Source organism: Hemicordylus capensis, chromosome 2, assembly GCF_027244095.1.
Source record: "Hemicordylus capensis ecotype Gifberg chromosome 2, rHemCap1.1.pri, whole genome shotgun sequence".
Classification (NCBI taxonomy): Eukaryota; Metazoa; Chordata; class Lepidosauria; order Squamata; family Cordylidae; genus Hemicordylus; species Hemicordylus capensis.
Genome location: NC_069658.1, coordinates 13,750,414 through 13,770,152, shown reverse-complemented (window position 1 = coordinate 13,770,152; position 19,739 = coordinate 13,750,414). Strand labels below are relative to the sequence as shown.

Here is a 19,739-nt window from a genome sequence, read left to right as displayed (position 1 = left end):
AGGAGGCCTCAATACTGTTCTCATGGACAGATGCTCCATGATGTTCTCATGGAGTGGATGCTCAGAGTGGATGCTCTGAACTGGGGCTTGGAAGCTGTTCTGGACTGGATGGGGACAAACACACTGAAACTTAATCCAGACAATGCAGAAGTGCTCTGGGTTGGTAGAACTGATCATCCAAATAATGAGGTAAATCTGATCTTGGATGGGGTCACGCTCCCTCTGAAAGACAAAGTCCGCAGCTTGGGGATGCTTCTGAACCCGATGCTGTCCTTGGAGGTGCAGGTGGCAGCGGTGTGTAGAAGTGCCTTTTACCAGCTACGGCTGGTACATCAGCAGCGACCCTACTTGGAGAAGTCTGACCTGACCTCAGTCACTCATGCTTTGGTAACTGCCAGATTGGACTACTGCAATGCACTCTGTGTGGGGCTGCCCTTGAAGATGGTTCGGAAGCTTCAGCTGGTCCAGAATGCTGCTGCAAGGATGCTTGTGGGCATGAGTTGCTTCATGAATGTCACACCCATCCTGCGGTAGCTTCATTGGTTACCAGTCTGCTTCCAGGCTAGATTCCAGGTGCTGGTCTTGACCTTTAAAGCTCTACACGGCTTGGGGGCAGGGTACCTGTCGGACTGCATTTGCTTATATGGACCTGCCAGGGCCCTCCACTCATCTCAGGGCCCCGCCACTAACAGAGATCAGGTTGGTGGGGACTAGAAATGGCCTTTTCGGTTGTGGCTCCTCGGCTTTGGAACGCCTTCCCTAAAGAGCTTTGCTATGTTCTCTCCCTCAATGTTTTTTTTAAAAAAAACTAAAACCAGATCTTTTTAAGATGCTTTTTAATGCTCCATCTTTGGTTATATTTGGTAGGTTCTTTAATTTTTAATCATTCTAAATGTTTAGCTTTTAAAATAACTTTTAATGTGAAACTTAACTCTGATTCTGGTTTCAGCCTGACTTTTAACTTGTTTACTTGATTTGGTTAATTTTATAACTTTTATTTTACATTGGAGGAAGAAATCTTCCCCACTTTACTTGCCATGTCCTGCTCATGTTAATCTATTGCATGGATCAGGTGCCACACTTACGTCTCCAGGTGCCATGGGAAGCAGGTGCCTGGGATATGTTGCGCCCTGCTTTAGCCATACCCAGACAGGGCTTGCACCAGCAACACTGACCCGATTTCTATTATTAATATTTTCTTATTTCAAATGTTACGAACTTACAGAAACTATAGCTAGTACATACAAGATAAACAGACAACAAAAGCACTACTTACAGACGAAGAAAAAATAAATAAAGTGAAGGATGAAAAACCATCTAAGACAAACTATCAGAGAAACTAGCACCGATTACATCGGTGGCCAACATCTTGGCATGGATGCTGTGCATGCACAACATACAAAGTTGAGCAAGTGAAAGAATATTGTGTTAGTTGCCCTAAATCATGGGGATTTGGGGAAACTGCACTCTGGTGGCATTGCGCTCCGGCACAAGAGTTCCCTGTAACACACACAAGGTGTGCCACAGGTTGTGAAACTCGTTGCACAAGCACAAACATGCTTGCACTAGCACAACAGAACTCTGAAAGAGAAGCTCCAGACTTAGAGCACGTAGCTAGTGCATCAGCCTTGAGCTAGCACCATGTCCTTGCCCCAGCAGTCCTTCACATAAAGATACATCCAAGCCACTCTATTTATTTCCCCAGGCAATTCTTAGCTTTTATTAACTAAAATTTATATTTATAACTCGAGATTTTTACACTAGGCGGTATATAAATTCAATAAATAAGTAATAAATAAATAATAAATAAAATTTCACTCTGGAAGATGGCCACATTGGCTTGAGACAGGGGTTCGCAAACTGGGGGCCCCAGATTATGTTGGGCTACAACTCCCATCATCCCCAGCAACAATGGCCAAGGATGATGGGAGCTGTAGTCCGACAACATCTGGAGGCCCAAGTTTGAGAACGCCTGGCCTAAGAGGCTCTTCTGGCTGGCCCTTTGAAATCAAGAGCAACACACTACAAACGGGTGAAAAGCTTCTGCTTCAACAGTTGCACTGAGTGCAGGAAGAAATGGAAGGTTTTGAAGAGGTAGCCCTAACTAGTCTTTCCAAATGTCACGGCCCTCTCTGTGCCAAGTCTCTGAGCAACCACAACAGAACTAGAAGGGTGTATGTCCTCCCATGGGCAGCATCCCTCACCCAAACCATGACAACCTGCAATGCCGCTCATTAGCACAGGACGTGACAAAGCGAGTCCAGTGAAGTGCCAATGCGTAACTGCTGCAAGCATGAAGAACCAAATCAAGAATGTGATGTATTGCAGAGCACCTACTTCTTTAGGATTATCTATGCCAGGGGACCTTGATAATATGCTCTGGCAGACCCCAGATCACAAGGAAGAGGGTGGTGATGGTTAGAGTGCTGGACTAGGACCGGGGAGACCCGAGTTCATATCCCCAATCAGCCATAAGACTTACTGGGTGACTCTGGGCCAGTCACTTCTCTCTCAGCCTAACCTACTTCACAGGGTTGTTGTGAGGAGAAACTCAAGGACGTAGTACACCGCTCTGGGCTCCTTGGAGGAAGAAGGTACAGTTAAAGTAAAATAAATGCTGAAGAAGAATCAGAGGGATCCTTGTAGTTTCCAGCCCATGTTGAAGAAAGAATGCACTCTCCTCCCTTTCCGCTTCTCCATCACTAAAATTGAATAATGATGCAATGGGTTCTTAATGGTGGTGACATTTGAGCCCAGAGCTCCCTTATCCATACACAATGAGTCAATGCTGGCTTCAGGAAAAGGTCTTTAGGAACATAGCAAGCTGCCTTATACTGAGTCAGTCTATCAGTCAATCTAGCTGAGTACTGTCTGCACTGACCGGCAGCGGCTCTCCATGTTTTAGGCAGGAGTTTCTCCCAGCCCTACCTGGAGATGCCAGCAAGTGAACCTGGGACTTTCTGCATGCAAATGCTCTTCCACTGAGCTATGGCCCCATCCTTAAGGGGAATATCTTACATCACTCACATTTAGTTTCCCATCCAAATGCAAAGCAAGGCGGAGCCTGCTGAGCAAAGTGGACCATTCATGCTCGCTACCACAAGACCAGCTCTCCGGATAGCTTTAAAAGGCGATTGTGCGATCTTCCAGGAAGTTGTCTATCAGTGCCTATTAGCCATGACAGTATAGAACCTCCAGATTCAGAGGCAGTATCTCTCTGAATGCAAGTCGCGGGGGGGGGAGGGGCAGACTGTGATGGAGGCTTGTGAGCCTCCTGGAAGTGTGTAGTTGGTCACTAGGGGAGACGGGATGCTGGACTCCCTGCATCTTTGGTCTGCCCTTGCAAAACTCTTATGTTTTTACTTGAATAGAAACCAATTCAGGTTTTAAAATACCGTCCAAGTCAATATGGACTGACTTTCACCAATGGTTTTCAAACTGTATTCTGGGGAACCCTGGGGATCCTCAAAGGTTAGAACGGTCTCTCAAAGAGAAGATCAAAGTTTGGTGAAATTCAGCTGGCACACCATTGGTGGCACACATAATTGCCAAGTTGGCTGTCTACTCTGAAACACTCTCTGATTGGGCAAGATGATGCCAAGGTCCAAATTAGCCCTGGCCGATGTACTACCTGAATTGTGCACTCTAGGACAAGGGTTCTCAAACTTGGGTCCCCAGATGTGGTTGGACTACAACTCCTATCAGCCCCCATTATGGCTGGGGATGATGGGAGTTGTAGTCCAACAATATCTGGGGGCCCACATTTAGGAACCCCTGCCCAAGGGAATTTTCCAGAATCCTCTGCCATATGAATGGGGTCTCGGATAGATCAGTCAATGTGGAAAGGTTCCCTTCAAAGCAGAAGTTTTTAAAAACCAGTGGGTTACACTTTCCAGCTTAAGAGAGATTGGGTGGATGAATGCAGACAATTTAGAAACTTGAATGAGTCTCTCAGCATCCCTTATCGGCAGATTTCAGAGAGAAAGGGGGCATGAGTAATCCAAACCAAGTTTTTGTTCCAGGCATGTTTTCAAAACAGCACTGCTCCTGCCACATGCTTCCCATGTGCCTCTTGAAACTGGGCACACGTCCCAAGACCTGTGCAAGGTTATCTACATTTCCTACTTTGGCTCTGGCAGCTGAGACCAGGTGAAACTGTACACACGTCTCCTCCCTTATTCACATGGTGTAGTAAACACAGGCTCGCCTGTTGCCAGCTCTGCCACTGTTTCATCCTGCCAAAACATTGGTGGAGAGCTGGATTCTATCCATAACCCTTTCCAACCTTATGCGTGCACCTCAAGGCATGAACTCCCAGATTAAATTAGGGCAGTTGTTGTACAATATATAGGAAGAGCATTTCCTGATTACGCAGTGTAACAGCCGGCACTTTAGCCTTGTTGCATGCTGTAGCCTGCTGCCTGAGGTCCTTGCTTTTAACCAGAGATATCAGGGACTAAGCCGAAGGCCTTCTATATCAGACCCTGACAAAATTATCAGACTCAGGGATGGACACTCTGGAGGGTAAATGGGCTTCTCTTTATCCCCTTTAAAAATAACACACATAGAACAGGAACAAGGTTGCCTAGAATAAAGATGTACTTAAATTTAATAACTTGTTTCCCAGACTATAGGAAACAAACAACAGCAGCGATATAGGAAGATGCTGAATGGCATCATCTCATACTATGCAGGAGATGGCCATGGTAAACCCCTCCTGTATTCTACCAAAGACAATCACATGGCTCTGTGGTTGCCAGGAGTCGATACCGACTCGACGGCACAACTTTATTTTATCTCCGATTATCCTAGTCATGGGAACGTAGGAAGCTGCCTTATACCGAGTCAGACCACCGGTCCATCAAGCTCAGTATTGTCTATAGTAGACTGGCAGCAGTTTCTCCAAGGTTGCAGGGCAGGAGTCTCTCAGCCCCAACTGAGAATGCCAGGGAGGGAACTTGGAACCTTCTGCATGAAAACTTGCAGATGCAGTTCCCAGAGCAGCCGCATCCCCTAAGGGGAATATCTTACAGTGCTCACATGTAGTAGTACCCATTCAAATGCAAACCAGGGTGGACCCTGTTTAGCAAAGGGAACAATGCATGCTTGCTACCACAAGACCAACTCTCCTAGTGCCATGGTTAAATTTCTAGGCAGGATGGATCCCTGGTCCCTAGGATTTATCAAGTCCTCTATGACAAATGACATATGTGCTCTATTAATTATGTATATATGTATGTATGTATGTATTTATTTATTTAGATTTATACATCGCCCTACTCCCATAGAACTCAGGGTGGCTTACAAGCAATAACATACACAGCAACAGAAACTACTACTTAGTTTTTACTCTCCTCCTTTACTCTTACTCCCCTGACATGATACACCTTACTTCAGATCTGGCATTTTTGACCCAGAATGTTCAGTTCACAACTTTCAAGGCTGGTTTAAACTGCTGTGCAACCCTCTCATGCCTTGAAAAAATATCCTGGGAACTGTAGTTTGGGCAGAGTGCTAGATTCTCTACTGAAGAATCCTAGCTGCCTCCAGGAACTGAAATTGCCAGTGTTCCTAAGAGGAAACAAATATTCAACCAGTTTAAGACTGTAGTGCTGAGCAGTAAGCAATAACTTAATTGCACACATACATTATCCCACACATAGATTCCACCACAGAACTCAAGGCAGCACACACAAGAGTCTTAGATGGTCTCCCATCCAAACACTGACCAGATCCAGACTTGTGCAACACTGCTTCACCAAGTGCCTTTAGTCCACACCCTGAGACAATGACAAGCCAATCACACCGTCACACAGAGCATCAGATTTTTTGCACAGCCCCGCATATGCCAACTAAATGAAGGCTTACAGCTCGGTACACACAATCCAAATTGGTCAATGGCAGACCAATGGGTAGCACCTTGAGGAAGCCAAGTCACCATCTCTGAGTCTAACCTACCTCAAAGGAATGTTGCAAGGATAATAAGGGGATAGCTCCATGCACTCCAGCCTGAGCAACTTGGAGGCAATGCAAAAGGATAAATTAAATAAGACAGAACTTATGCATCTCCCACAAGAAATACTTCCACACCTATGCATTCCTGCAATATTTCGCATTCGCCCAGAGTTTTTTTTTGTCAGCAATCTGGTTTATCATGACTTTCAAAAGGCTCAGTTAGCTTGTGTTGAACCAACTGCACTGCCTTGAATTTACATGGCTTCTCTTCTGGTTTATTCCTTCCTTTAGGAATCATCACATGTGCACCAGAAAGGAACACAATCCACCAACTCCCATTCTCTCCTCTACACCACTAAATAAAGGAGCCTTTTAAAAGAGCAGACATCCATGCAAAGAATGAAGGAGGCATTCCAAAACCTTCAGGCAGGTCAGCAGGAGGACTCCAAGGGACGAGAGAAAGGTCAGAAACAGACTGTGACTATATTGGATTAATGAGATCAACAAGTATAAGAAGAATCAGTGAGAGATTTGATTCACCCTATGCATTCGAGTCTTTTTTAAAAAATCCTACAGTAGAACTGAAAACTGAATTGGAGAGTTGCAAAATAAGAGCGCAAATCCTAAGTACGCTTTCCTAGGAGTAAGCTCCATTGAATGCAGGCACTTCCAAGCAAACTTCCATAGGACTGCTCTGCAAAAGTGCCTTCCTGGGGAAATCATCCTCATTAATAGAGCTGCAGCATCCAGTCAAATGATCATCAGTTCTATTAATTTATTAAAAGCCATTTTAAAATTGATGACCATCAACAGGTTGGTTTTTAATACAAGTACTTATGAAAGTACCATTTTAACAGAGGCAGTCCCTGTGAATTTGCATGAGATAATGAGAATAAAATGCTTCTAAGAGCATGCCTGATGCACCATAGGTGTACATTATTCCCCCCCCTCCTCCCTCCCTCCCTCCCTCCCCCTCTCTCTCTCTCTCTCTCTCACACACACACACACTGTTTTTTGCTTGCTTCAGAACAACTGATTCAGTCTGCATGAGAGAAAACAAAACTAAAATTCATACCATTCTCTGACAAGATTCCGCAAGGGTTAATACCCCATTTATTCAATGCTGGGACATTATAGGGCCCTGTGAATGGCACTGTAGTATCTAATATTGTACTGCAAATAGGGTTGCCAACACTTCATTGCCAGAATGAGGGGCACAAGTTTGGAGGGGCTAGGGGGTGGCGGCAGGAGGTGTATGCAGTGGTAATCAAGAGCCTGAGTACCAATATGTTATCGAATTGTATGCTATTGAATAATGCCAGCGTTATTATTTAGAACATATTCTGGTTAGACCACTTTTCAACCAAAAATTACTCAAAATAGTTTACTTAGCAATGGAAAGAAAATGCCCCCCACTGCAAGTATTTTACACTGGACCAACATTTCATCCCTGAAATGGACAGTTGGCAACCCTAACTGCAGAATTGTTAAAACTAAGCTGGCATAGATTTGATCAACAGCCAGGGTGGGAGGCCATGGAGAGATCTCTGCAACTGCAGAGTGTATACGTAAATAAATATTCCAATACCAACTGTTTCTCATTATGATTATGAATATTTATATACCACTTTTCAACAAAGTTCTCAACGCCGTTTACACAGAAAATCAGACAAATTAGTTCCCTGTCCACAAAAGGTTCACAGTCTAAAAAGAGATAGAGGCTGTTCTCACAAGCAACCTAGCACGGCTCAAAGCTGAGGTTAAGAGAGCAAACACTCTGTTAATCTCGGCTCCAGGATCGTGCGTCAGCACAAGCTGCTTGCAGCTCGCACTGACACAGAGATGGGCACCTAGAGTGCCCGTTTCCTGGGGGACTCCTCCAGTACAACACACTCAGCGCACTGTGGGATTCTCAGAGGCCAAGACAATGAGTCCTGGCCTCAGAGTGATCCGTGCTGTTCTGCGACGCATGGAGCAGCAGGGATCGTGTGGCCACCAGGAAAACACAGATTGTTTGGTGGAAAGCAAGGTTTGGAAAGCCTTCCCTCCGCTCACCTGGTAGGTTGTGAGAATGGCCCCATAAGATAGACCCAAATCAACAATGTAAAAGATCTAAACTAGAGTACATAAAACAAAACAGATCCAATAATGTAACCAAAATACAAAGATAATGTAAACAATAAGATGATGTACTTTATATCATTTATCCATATCACTATATACATTTGATTGTCTCACTTTTAATACAATTCATATTCATATATCTAGTTGTTTCTTTGTTTTTTGGTTACATTATTGAATCCGTTTTGTTTTATGTCCCATAAGATAGACACCAGCAACCACGAGAGGGATGCGGTTGAATAGGGCCAGTTGCTCTCCCCCTTCTAAATATAAGAGATCCACACTTTAAGAAGTGCCTCTTTGCTCAATTCACAGAGGAAATTCATTGCATCCGAGTATAGGAAATTGTGCTTTGACCAAAACGTAGTTAATTAGCAATTCAGAATAGGAACACAAGAAGCTGCCTTATACCGAGTCAGATCCTTGGTCTAGCTAACACAATATTGTCTTCACAAACTGGCAGCGGGTCTCCAAGGTTTCAGGCAAGAGTCTCTCCCAGTCCTACTTGGATATACCAGGGACTGGACTCAGTACTTTCTTCAAGGAAAGCAGATGCTCAACCACTGAGCGACGGCCCAATCCTGAAGATATAAAATAAGGATCAAACCTTGATTTATACAAAATGCAGTTTCCCATATTCCAATTAAACAGGAAAATGCAGTTTGTTTCAAACTAGGATTCGGAAGTTTAAATCATCTCACCTTATGTGAAAAAGGAGAAGGGGAGGGGGAAACATCCAAGCTTCATCACAGCTTGTGCATGTAAACCATAATTTGCATTATGCTTGAATGGGTAAATGAAATTAAAATTGGTACTGAAAATAAAGCCTTTTTAACATGCTATGTGCTTTGCAATTTGTGTCATCTATTATTCCGATTTTGACAGATGGGGCAGAACTATAATGTTACCGGATCCCATCCTGTGAATTCCTGCTTCAAGCAGGGATTTGAACACAACTCAAGCTAACTTGTCCCCATGTATTCAGCTTAATCCATTTGAAGCAGATTTTCACCACATACAGCTCAATTTAAAGAAAAATAAGAACTTTCACTTAACTGAAAACCAGACCTTCGTAGGAGAGCAGATTTAAGGGCGAGGAAGTCGGGGAGTATGTGTGTCTGGACAAATGTGTAAATCTAAAGAGAAATCAGACTAGAGTAATTAGGTCATGCTGAGATAAGTCTTATAAGTAGACACATAGAAGCAAGTAGAAAGTCTAGGTATCTGGAAATTTAAGCAAGGGCTTAGAATATCCTCAAGGAGCAGGCGAATAGTCTTTTCCATAGCAAAAGGCAAACAATGTCATGCTTTCTAACATTTCACAGATGATAACAGGGATATTCTTTTAACACCCCAAATTTCATTGGATTATTACACATTGCTGTGGCTCAACTCTGCCTTATGTTTGTCTGTCTGCCATTGCCTGTCTTGTAGCAATTCCAAAGCTAGGAGGATTCAGTCTTTTGGTTAATGATATGCTAAAAACCAATGGGCTGGTTCAGATGATACCTTACCAGCCCACAAACATTAAGAAGCCGGCTGTGGCTACTGCAGGCTAAGTGGAGTTGCCATGGAGGCCCAGGGGGGAGACGGGTTTAGAGACAGCAAGTGAATGGTGCCTGGTGGTCCCGCTTCTTGGATGGTTCATGTTCATAACACATGTCCAGTCAATTACAGATCCACTAATTTTGATAACGTTTTTCAGAAATATACCTCAGACACTGCAGTGTATGAAACACCTATTATATGATACCTTTGTGTTCATGCATATGCATTGCAGAAATGCAATGCACAAACTTTTGAATTAGAAATTTTCCTGTGCAATTTCCCCTCATTTGCATTGATTCCCCCCCTCCGCAAAAGAGTTACTACAGTGAGGGAAATAAGTATTTGATCCCCTGCTGATTTTGTCCGTTTGCCCTCTGACACAGAAATGACCAGGCTATAATTGGAATGGTAGGTTTATTGTAGCTGTGAGAGACAGAACAACAACAAACAAACCCTCAAAAGCCCAGTGCCCAAAAGTCAGCGATGGATTTGCATTGTAGTGAGGGAAATAAGTATTCGATCCCTTCACAAAGGATGTCTTAGTACTTGGTGGCAAAACCCTTGTTGGCAATCACAGAGGTCAGACGTTTCTTGTAGTTGGCCACCAGGTTTGCACTCAACCCAGGAGGGATGTTGTCCCACTCCTCTTTGGAGATCCTCTCCAAGTCAGAAAGGTTTCAAGGCTGATGTTTGGCAACCTGAACCTTCAGCTCCCTCCACAGATTTTCTATGGGATTCAGGTCTGGAGACTGGCTGGGCCACTCCAGGACCTTCTTGTACTTCTTCTTGAGCCACTCCTTTGTTGCCTTGGCCGTGTGTTTTGGGTCATTGTCATGCTGGAATACCCATCCACGACCTATTCTCAATGCCCTGGCTGAGGGAAGGAGGTGCTCACCCAAGATCTGATGGTACATGGTCCCGTCCATCGTCCCTTCAATGCAGTGAAGGTGTCCTGTTCCCTTAGCAGAAAAACACCCCCAAAGCATAATGTGTCCACCTCCATGTTTGACGGTGGGAATGGTGTTCTTGGGCTCATAGGCAGCATTCCTCCTCCTCCACACACGGCGAGTTGAGTTGATGCCAAAGAGCTCGATTTTGGTCTCATCTGACCACAACACTTTCGCCCAGTTCTCCTCTGGATCATTCAGATGTGCATTGGCAAACTGCAGACGGGCCTGTACATGTGCTGCCTTGAGCAGGGGGACCTTGCGGGCACTACAAGATTTCTGTCCTTCACGGCGTAGTGTGTTACCAATTGTTTTCTTGGTGACTATGGTTCCAGCTGCCCTGAGATCATTGACAAGTTCCCCCCGTGTAGTTCTGGGCTGCTTTGTCACCATTCTCATGATCATTGCAACTCCACGAGGTGAGATCTTGCATGGAGCCCCAGACCGAGGGAGACTGACAGTTATTTTGTGTTTCTTCCATTTGCGAGTTATCGTGCCAACTGTATTCACCTTCTCACCAAGCTGCTTGGCGATAGTCTTGTAGCCCAGTCCAGACTTGTGCAGGTCTACAACCTTGTCCCTGACATCCTTCGACAGCTCTTTGGTCTTGGGCATGGTGGTGAGTTTGGAAGCTGAGTGATTGCTTGCTTCTATGGACAGGTGTCTTTTATATAGGTACTGTAACAAGCTGGGATTAGGAGCACTCCCTTACAGAGGGTGTTCCTCATCTCAGCTCGTTACCTGCATATAGTGAAAAGACACCTGGGAGCCTGAAATCTTGCTGGTTGATAGGGGATCGAATACTGATTTCCCTCACTACAATGCAAATCCATCGCTGACTTTGGGGCACTGGGCTTTTGAGGGTTTGTTTGTTGTTATTCTGTCTCTCACAGCTACAATAAACCTACCATTCCAATTATAGCCTGGTCATTTCTGTGTCAGAGGGCAAACGGACAAAATCAGCAGGGGATCAAATACTTATTTCCCTCACTGTATATAAATTTCCCTGATGCCCTAAACAGATTGTGATTGGATTTGACATGTTATCTGACTTATTTACAGAGTTTCTAAAAACCCACCTCTGCCATATTAGTTTCCCCTCATTGCAGCTCTAAAGTTTTTCATGTAGCCAAGTAGAAATTTTAGACATTCAGAATTTTCCATGGAAAAACAGGGCATGGGGAATTTCTTTGGGGGAGGAAATTGTCAGCCCGCATCCCTGATGCATTGACACTGAATACTATACACCCACTGTCCATGCAGATATTGAGCTTCCAGACTCTCAGGAGGGAGCTGAATCCTGAAGAATGATAATTGGAGCAAGATGCAATATTCCAGCAATGCATTCCCAGAGGCAGAAATAGGGACAAAAGGCAAGATACAGACTAAGTTAGTCATGACTGAGTCCCACTGAAGCAAATCAGGCTTAATTCAAGTCAACTGAACTTGGTCATGATTAACTTAGTCCACATCCTACCAATTTTCCTTATTTCTTCTTTGGGGCTGCCTTGTTTACTGTGAGTCCCAGAATGATGAGACATCTCTTTTGCATCTACAGATCAAATCCTGTAGAACAAAGAATTACCCAGGAACCCCCATCTATTTATATAACAGATTGTCGTAAACAAAAATTAGAGGGGGGAATAAGTACTCAATTATTTTGAAGAACTTTATTCCTACTCATCAGAAAGCAAATTAAATTCAGTGTGCCAAATATTTTCCACAGACCAGAGGGACCTACCCCATGGATCTCCAGAGAGTCCATGGAACCCAGGTTAAGTTAGATCCCCCCTGGTTTAGACAGTAGGCCCATTCACACATTAAGCTGAACACTCATACAAGTTTATAGTGCATACAGGTACAGATCTGTTCAGAGGTACAGTCATTCACATGTTATGTTGAACATGAGTACAGAAGTATACTTATCTGTGCCATGCATTTGAAGGGCAGGTTCACTTTTAAAATGAACACAGGTACATTAATTCTAATTAGGAGCAACTGTGCGGTAGACACAATAGCTCCTAAGCGTCCTCTCTGATCCTTTCTTCCCATGGTATTGGAAAGAACTATGGGAGCTGAAGCGATGAAATGGAGGACAAGATCACAGGTGGAGGAAGACTCCGTGCGAATCCGACAGACAGCAGTACACAGCTCATTTGAAAATCTATGCTCTGGCAGTGCAGGCGGCAAAGAAGAGGTTCTTTTCTGCCCACATCGCTTCTGCAAATTCATGTCCAGCTGAGTTGTTCTCCCTTGAATTTGAACTTGGAATAATCTGTCACTCGCTGTGATGTTTTTAACAACTTTTTTGCAGATAAAACATCTTGTATTCATGCTGAACTAGACTCCACAGTTACTGCAGAGTCTATCACAGAGGTGTCCGGCAACTCCTCTTGTAGGATTGGATCACATTCAGTTTCCTACTTCTGAGAATGTGGACAAACTGCTTCAGACTGTACGCCCTGCCACCTGCTCTCTTGACCCTTGCTCAGCTTGGCTTAGTTCATCTGGCAGTCACATTATTAGAGATAGTCTGGAAAATATAAATGCTTCTCTGAGGGAGGGAAGGATGCCTCCTTGTCTTAAGGAGGTTATTATTAGACCTTATTTGAAGAAGCCTGCATTGGCCCCCTCAGAGTTGGTTAACAACAGATGGTTAACTACAGGTTAAGTGCTCTAATCTTCCTTGGTTGGGCAAGGTAATTGAGCGAATGGTCGCTTCTCAGCTCCAGGCAGTTTTGGATGACACAGATTATCTAGACCCACTCCAAACTGGCTTTCAGGTGGTCTACGTGGTTGAGACTGCCTTGGTTGGCCTGATGGATGATCTCCAATTGGCGATCGACAGGAGTGTCACTCTGCTGATCCTTTTGGATCTCTTAGTAGCTTTCGATACCACTGACCATGGTATCGTGCTGGGTCGCTTGAAGGAGGTGGGATTAGGTGGCACTGTTCTACAGTGGTTCCGTTCCTACCTCTCTGACAGATTCCAGATGGTGTCTCTTGAAGACTGTTATTCTGCAAAGCGAGCGCTAAAGTGTGGAATTCCACAAGACTCCATATTGTCTCCAATGCCATTTTATAAGTATATGGGAGTAAAATAATGCATATGGTACCAAAAAACCAAACCAACTTTTGGGGGAGTGGCCACATTTGGAGTACTGCGTACAGTTCTGGTCACCGTACCTTGAAGACATTGTAGAACTGGGAAAGGTGCAGAAGAAGGCAACAAAGATGATCAGAGACCTGGAGCACCTTCCTTATGAAGAAAGGCTACAGAATCTGGGGCTTTTTATTTGGAAAAGAGGTGACTACAGGGAGACATGACAGAGGTGTATAACATTATGCATGGAGTGGGCAGAGAGAAATTTTTCTCCCTCTCTCAACACTAGAACCAGGGGTCATCTCATGAAATTGAAGGCCAGAAAATTTAGGACTAATAGAAGGTTACTGGACTAGATAAGCCTTGGGCCTGATCCAACAGGACTATTCTTATTCACACAGACACATGTACAAGTGTACAGGCATATATACACTTGTATGTCTGAATGGGACTATAGTCTCACAGGAATTAACACAGCTTAAGAAAATACTGCCATGCCTCATTTATTTCAAGTCATGACAAGCTTTGTCATGACAAACCTGATCTGGATCCTGCTCAGTTATTTCCCACAAGGACAGAGACCACAAACTAGGCACCATCCCTGGGAAAGCATGTGTAGTTTCCAAAAATGAAAGAGTGAGCTGAGGTCTCTTTGAAAACTCCACATGAAAAAAGAAGTTCTGCCCTCTGAAAAAAGACAGTCAAAGGATGAAGAACATCTAATTTTGCACTCTGCCAAAACCACAATCCTCCACAGTTCCATAGTATTTCTCACTTCCAGCCAGACTCTCACAGATTCTGCCTTGTCAGAATTAACCTTTGTACTAAATAGACAAAATGATCTTGCAAGCCAAAAACCAGAACGAGTGACAAAGACTGCACCTGCCAAACAGCCTGCACCATGACCCTTTCGAAAGAATCAACAGCCTCGAATATTTGTGTTGACAAGCCAGAAAGACTAGCAACCTCTAATCACATCGCTAAATCCAGCACGACTTCACAACCAGGTGGAAAGGCAATATTGCCCTTAGATTATTATCATCTATTAGCTGTGCCAGGCGCACAGCATCTGAGACTTTAGTTCTCCCCCCACCCGCCCCCTTCTTTCCCTGCCCACCCCTTTCCCCCCACCGCACTGTTTTGTTTCCCACCTCGCCCGAAAGCCTGTCTGCAAGTGGTGCCGCTTTCCTCTCTCCCTGCTGGCAGCTCACTCTTAGAGATAGATACTGCTTTTCAAAGAAAAGTTCTCAAAGCAATTTACTGGTACATAGAAAAAGATGGTTTCCTGTCTTAAAAGGGCTCACAATCTAAAAGCAGCACAAGGTAGACACCAGCCACAGGGCAGATGCTGTGCTGGGGTTCAGTAGGGGCAGTTGCTCTTCCCATGCAAAATATAAAAAGAATCATCACTTTGAAAGATGTCTCTTTACCCAATTAATAAGGGTTAACTATGAGCATAATAAAGGCCATTGTGGCTGGGGACGATGGATGCTGTAGTCATAACCGCTGGGAACCCAAGACTGGGAACCAGGGGCTATAGAACACTGAGCTTCCGTAATCAGGACCAATGTTCGCTGTAACAGGGATTCCCAGATGTTGTTAATGACAACTCCCAGCATTCCCAGCTGAAACGGCCTTTGACTGAGGATTATGGGTGTTGTGGTCAATAACGTCTGTGAATCCCTGTTACAGGAAACACTGCTCTGGATCCTGGGCATATGTACTTTGCACCAACACAAGTTAAAATTGTGCCCCAAGATAGATTTTCTTGTAGAATTTGACGTCATTGTTCAACCTATATAATTGCAACGTATGCAACTGCGCATGATCTCTCTTATTTTGAAGGATGTCAATGTCTACTGTTTTGCATCAGAACATAACAGCCCTGCTGGATCAGGCCAAAAGTCCATCTAGTCCCACATCGACCAATAATATTGGTCCAGAAAGCCCATAAGAAGAAAGTCCAGAAAGCCCATAAGAAGAGCTTGAAGGCAACAGCCCTTTCCCATTGTTGTTCCTCTGCAACTAGTATACAGATATACTTCCAACATAGAAGTTCCATCACAACTAGCAGTCACTGATGGACCCATCCTTCATGAACATATCTAACTCTCAAATTTGTCAATTAAGGCTTTAGTTAATTACATTTGGAGAAGACAATTTTCATCAGTGAGGAGGTTATTTTTTAGAACAAAACAAAAATCAGCTCAGCTGCAGATAAAGGCTGCACTGGTTTATTTTCTAAGCTATTTCAGATTCCATGCATTTCTGTAATAGGAAATGAAAAAAGGAAACAGTCAAGACAACTTTCCCCAAAAAGGAGTGGCAATTTTTGTCCACTGGACTGCAAGTTATCTTACACTTCCTTTAATGTTTCAAAAAGGGGTCTTGGTGATAAGCAAATTTATCTAAATGTAATCGATTAATCAGTTAAAAAGCAGATGATTAGTCAACTAAAGATTTCATTGTTTAGCAGCCCTACTATTTAGAGATTTAAAAATCAGTCTGCCTTCAGAGTTAAAAGAGCTAATTAACTGCTGTGCTCAAAAGTAGTTACAGTTTTTTCACCCCACCAGCCTGCAGAAACAGCGAGCTCCCAGCTGCTCCTATGCATTCAGCGCTGGCGTTTTGCTGCATTGCCTTATTTTAACTGGCTAATTTAACCTTTTTTATTATTTGACATTGTGCCCACCTAATCTTTCACTTTGAATAATGCCGTTATCGTACACTGTGCTTCTTTCCGTGACTTGAGAGAGAGTCAGATAGCAGTGGGGTCTGTGTGTGAAATCAGAATCCAAAGAAATGAACCAAATTAAAAATACAGAAGCAAGAGATAACAGTGCAATATGCACCGGGGGAAATGTAATAGCATAACAGCTATAAAAGTATCTAGCTATAGTTGTGCTCCATACCTCAAACATGTCCTGCTTGCTTTCTCCAGAGTCCATTCATGGGCCTGGATGAGCTCGCAGAAGAAAAAGGAAAGAGTCGCATACTCGACCCTCAGATAGAAATCTATCCAAATGCCTATGTCCTTTAGGAACTACAGAGATGAAAGCTATGGGAAGACTGGCTGGATTTAGGGCCTTTATGAGGTCACCAGCCAATATACCAATCATATAACTGATCTCACACTTATTAGCAAGATTCCAGCTCTCAGCAGTAAGCAAAATGTCAGCTGAATCAACAATCTACAAAGCAATCAAGTCGAACCAGCCACTTGCTGGCATCTGCAGCAGTAATAGAAACTTGTTCTCCAACACAGACATTAGCATAGGTGGTGGCAGAGGAGGTATAACAACTTGCCAACGAGCTCACCCACCTCATCACAGCGGAACCAAGAACTGGAAATTAAATAAGGCTGCAGCTTATTTAAGCATGCTTATCTTATCATCATTATTATTTATTTATTATTTTATTACACTTTTATACCACCCCACACTCGTGTCTCTGGGCGGTTCACAATGATAAAACGGTTAAAACACATATTAAAAACACATAAAAACAATTAAAAACTAACCATTTAAAACTAAATTTAAAAATCAATCACAGAATTTAAAACCTATACATTATTAAGAAGCTGAAAAAGCCTGAGTAAAAAGATGGGTTTTTAAAACATTTTTTAAAAATTGTCAGAGATGGGGAGGATCATATCTCAATAGGAAGCGCATTCCATAGTCCCGGGGCAGCAATCAAGAAGGCCCCTCAAGAAGTTATCTGAAAGTTAACTCCATCAAAATCAGTAAGATTTATTTCTTAGAAAATAAGTTTAGTATGAGAGAAAGTCAGGTAGAATCTCTCTCTCTCTCTCTCGTGTATGTGTGTCTGTATCTATATATCTTTATAGCTTAGGCATACCGGTCGCTAATCCCATGTGTGGCAGCTCTCGTGAGAGTTCGCAAGCAGCTGCCAGATAGCAACGGGGATGGCAGGAGGGAAGAAAATGGTGGCGGTGGGGGGGGGGGAGATGGCGGTGAATGGTGGTGGCTGGTGGGCAGAGAAAACGGCAGGGGCAGGCAGAAGAAGGCGGCAGAGGCTGGGTGGGAAGAAAACAACGGTGGTGGCGGACAGGGGAAACAGCAGGGGTGGTGGTAGTGGGGGATTGGCAGCAAACTAGAGGAGCAGATGCTCTGCGCCCGGCCCAGCTAGTATACCATTATTTCTCTTTCAGAAACCTATCATTTTCTAGGGGGGCGAGAATCTACTTCTGATACTGTATATTTAAAGAAGTTTGTTATTCCCCTTGACACTGCTAGCTATGTTTTATCCAAACTCTCTTTTTGCATCCCAATCCCATTATATAAATTTATAAAATAAATAAAGATGGATCCCTGTGAAGGAACAAGACCTAGACCTCTTGGGTTTCTGTATATAAGCCCCTGTATTGTTATTAATATTCCCAAACTTCTTATAAATAAGCCCTGATAAATGAATTGTATTATATATTATAAAACATCTTGATATAATATATATATAGAACATATTATATTATATTCTCAAAACGGTTACTGTAAATAGGATTTCTGTGCTTGCAAATCCCTGTGCATGGAGAAGGGTGGCAGGGTCAAAAGTTCAATCTTGTTTTTCCGATAGTTTCACATTTGGTTTAGCATTTGACGGTTGGTTTTTGGAGGAAGAGGAGATTTTTTAAAAGAGGGAATTTTGGGGTTGTTCTGATTGGCTGGGTTGAGGAACTGATGGGCAGAGAAACTGCATATGTTGGGAGTGTTTAGAGAGGGAAAACAAGAGTTCTCAGAGAGAATCCTCGAGTCAGAGGCCTGGAAGAGGGAGAAGTCTAGAGTCTGCTGGAGAGAGGACGAGACGAGCGAGAGAGTCTGGGAAGCCAGAGAAGTCAAGCCTGCTGGTCAGAGTCCTAGAAGTCCAGTCAACAGAGTTCTGAGGGAGAGACCTGGCAGCAGAGTTTGGCAGTCTGCAGAGTCAGCAGCCAGCCAGAAGAAGAGAAGCCTTCGAGCTGAAATCGCTGAAGAAAAGGAAGAGCCAGGCTGGAGTGAGCCCCAGACCTGGGCCATACCCAGAACAAGGAGTCTGCCCAGCAAGCAAGCACGCACAAGAGGACTCTGAGTAGGGACTTGTATAGAGACAGGTAGTGATTACATTTCTCCAGCTTTTCATCTTCCCTGACCTGCTCTGTAACTGTTTTGAGTTTGTACCTTTTCTGTAAAAGGAATGTTTTAATTGAACCAATTTTTCTAAAGTACGTTTTCTTTAAAAATCTGAAGCTTGTTGATTGTCTCCACCCCATGCCTATAAGCCTTTCCACACTACTGAGGGTTGTTGTTGCTGTTGAAATTTTTGATCAATGTGAAGGGCTGTTGTAGTCGACCCAGCCATACCAAAAGTTTGCTTAGAGGCAGTAGTAAAAAGGTTAGGAGGAACAGAGGGCTGTTGATGATGGCAGAGGTAGGATCTGTCATCCCTGGTAACACGGTGGGAAATATAAAACAGACAGCAACAACCACTGGAGAATAGGGCCAATTGCTCCCCACCTGCTAATTACATTACAGTGTAATGTAATGTTACATTACAGAGCGCTTGGTTACACTAGCAAACAAGCACACCAGCTCGCACATCTTGGTTCGGAGGCTTCTGGCAGTGGTATATGCCTATACGCCGAGTCTCTTACCTGGTGCTGGTGTGTGCTATCTCCCTTACCATCATTTGACCAGCTGCCAGGGTGGATTTGATTTAAATCAAACTGATTTAAATCACGATTTAAATCACTAGCAGGGTGGATAAAAATTAAAAAAAAATCCAATTTAAATCAAAAAAATCAGATTTAAATAAAAAAAATCAGATTTTTGATTTAAATCGGATTTTTTTTTATTTTTATCCACCCTGCTAGTGATTTAAATCGTGATTTAAATCAGTTTGATTTAAATCAAATCCACCCTGGCAGCTGCCATGTGTTTCCTTCTGCTCTACTCCTAGTTCTAACTCTGTCCTCCTGAGTTATCTGAAACATTTGCACTTTAGGGAATTTTCCTTGCCAAATGAGATACCACCCAGTTCCTGTCTGCAATCCCCCAGGCGTCTTTTTAAAAGCT

General features: G+C 43.6%; 1 protein-coding gene across 3 annotated transcripts in view; it reads right to left on the bottom strand.

Moving 5' to 3' along the window:
• CTIF (cap binding complex dependent translation initiation factor) overlaps window positions 1-19,739 on the bottom strand; it is a 250,835-nt gene that overhangs the window by 200,174 nt on the left and 30,922 nt on the right. The window contains exon 1 of one of the 3 annotated variants that reach the window (XM_053293686.1): window positions 16,587-16,606. The exons of the other annotated variants lie outside the window; for them this stretch is intronic. Within the exon in view, the coding sequence (XP_053149661.1) occupies window positions 16,587-16,595 (9 nt within the window). The 5' untranslated portion in view covers window positions 16,596-16,606. Of the gene's footprint in view, window positions 1-16,586; window positions 16,607-19,739 lie in introns of those variants that run through there. 3 annotated transcript variants of the gene reach the window in all.